Below are 2,130 nucleotides of genomic sequence, written 5' to 3'. Positions count from 1 at the left end.
GAAAAATGCGACACGGAACCACACCACTCGTGATGGAAGACATGCCGAGGAAAGCGGACGAGTGGGAGCCGACTTCATGATTCGAGGCAAACCCGATTGGAGGTTTGATTGCGTATGCCGGCTGATTGAACAACTGGGGTTCTCAGCTGGGAGCAAAAGCCCGGCGAGTGGCTTCAGTCATTCGACCTCCCCTTGCTCCCTACGTGGAGGTCCCTCCACTAGGCGACCGGGTACAGGACCAAGTGCTCTGGCCTTGTCGTGGCGGTTCCTGCTTTTCAGGGGAGGGCTTGTGTCCCCTCCTCCAACTAACAGAGCACAAAAACTGAACTTAAGCTTCGGATTCCCGGGAACCCCCAAAAACTCGATCTTTCTGCGATGTTCCCCGCGGAAACCCAATTGATGGTTGAAATCCCGTCCCTAGCAAGGGGAAGAAATGATACTTTATTTCATGAGAAGCAACTATCTCTTCCGTGCGAGTATCCCTTTTCCATTAGCAAGGGCATAGGGAGGGGGGGGTTCATTAAGCCCCCACCTCGAAGTGCTGCAGGCGTGCGGCTAGCATTATTGGTGATTGCATCATTGCTCATTGACCAGATATCCATTCCAGATAATCATCCTTGGAAACAGCTTCCACGGCAATAGGCGTAAACGCATAATTAGTTCCACGGATCTCACTGCGCTAACCGTAGTAAACTCCCTCTCGTTATATAAAAATGGAAATCTAATTTGAACAACCAGGTACAGCATCACGTTTAACACCTGGGGAAGGTACAGCCCGACTGTAAGGTACATCAGCCAGAGTTATAATCGTACATGAATGAGTCTTAGCTGGTACAACCACTCAATTGTCCACTTCTAATAAACATAATTAACCCAATTCCGAATCATCCTCTGGAATCGTATAACTGTCAGAAGTTAATGACTATTCATCGGAACTGTTATAGTCTGAATACTCATAAGGTTGGGTCGACGGCCAGCCCCTTTCTAGGTCCATTCGCCTCCCTCCGAACTGTACTTGCAAGTTTCCCCGCAAACAGCTCTCCGCGCCTATTAACACTTGAGGAGTATACTACTATTTCGTTAGGTCTTTCTCAAGTCTTTCAAGGATAGACCGTCACACTCCGGTGGATCGAACGGTGACATTCCCGGCAAGCTAGGAATCTGTTTCCCGTTCAATTAAGCCGACCGACCGACAAGGTAACCCCCCAAACGAAAAGGCTGATATGTCTTACCTGGAATAATACAACCATTTCCACTTATGGTCAATTCTCTGTGACCCCTGAGTTTCCACCGGAATTTCGCAACGTTCCTTACTGCGAGCAGTTGAGACCCTGGTGGAATATAAGCGCTGGTCCCCTTCGGTAAAGTGCTCGTGCTTGCTGTTACCTACCGTAGGACCTCCGTCCCCGGGGAAGGCAGAGCAGGAACAGTCAACCTTCGGCATCGTTCTTCCTCCGGTAGTTTCGTAACTACTGTGGTTGTTGCCAACGTGTCGGGGATCCCCCATTCCAGAGATGACGGGGTCAGGCCTGTTGGGTCCGAAGTTGTATGCCACTAGCTGTGGTGTCGATGGATTCACTACTTCAGCGCTGTCATTGGACATCGCAAGCTGAGCATCCATTTCCTGCGTATTGCCTATACTGGAAGCAGGGATGTATACCTCCAACGACTTCGGGAATGGAACCATAGGCTTCTCATTAGCTGGGGGAGCCTTTTCAATGCATGGGTAACACCTCAACCTCCCGTTTCTGGCATGCTCTAGTCCCTTGAGTCTCTCGACGTCAGACGAGAATTTCCCTTGATTCTCGTCTCTCATCCGGTAAGCCAGATGCTTTGTGGACTGTAGAAGCAGTCCGGTGCATTTCGTTGCACTTCCATCACCTTCGTCAAGGGGCGCACTCCGATACCGTTGATGTCCAATAGCTTTGATAGTAATGGCTGGATCTACTGCCCCGTCCATTGAATGTGATGAAGCAAAAAGTGGTATAGCAATAAACATCGGAATGAGACTAGGAAAAATGGTCCGAATAATCTCTATAGTAGTTCCATGAACCACTCTTTCAGGAATGGGATTTCTTCAGTAATGGAAATGCCATGAGGTGCGAACCAACATCCGTGGTACAAAGATCA

At 49.2% G+C, this 2,130-nt stretch overlaps 1 protein-coding gene across 1 annotated transcript; it reads right to left on the bottom strand.

The window, feature by feature from the left end:
- Nucleotides 1–533: 533 nt before the first annotated feature.
- On the bottom strand, nt 534–2,125 carry LOC147879235 (Cytochrome C oxidase subunit II-like, transmembrane domain-containing protein; the record flags this gene model as incomplete). Its single annotated transcript, XM_087372275.1, is given in 2 exon segments — nt 534–960; nt 1,900–2,125. Coding segments are annotated over 2 exon segments (603 nt in total), but the record flags the coding sequence as incomplete, so codon positions are not given.
- Between the last annotated feature and the right edge of the window lie 5 nt (nt 2,126–2,130).

Source organism: Dipteris shenzhenensis, unplaced genomic scaffold, assembly GCF_047967505.1.
Source record: "Dipteris shenzhenensis isolate YYH24624 ecotype China unplaced genomic scaffold, Dip_SZ_1.0 scaf0062, whole genome shotgun sequence".
NCBI lineage: Eukaryota > Viridiplantae > Streptophyta > Polypodiopsida > Gleicheniales > Dipteridaceae > Dipteris > Dipteris shenzhenensis.
Note: the sequence above shows the minus strand (reverse complement) of the source record. Positions and strands in the feature narration are given on the sequence as shown.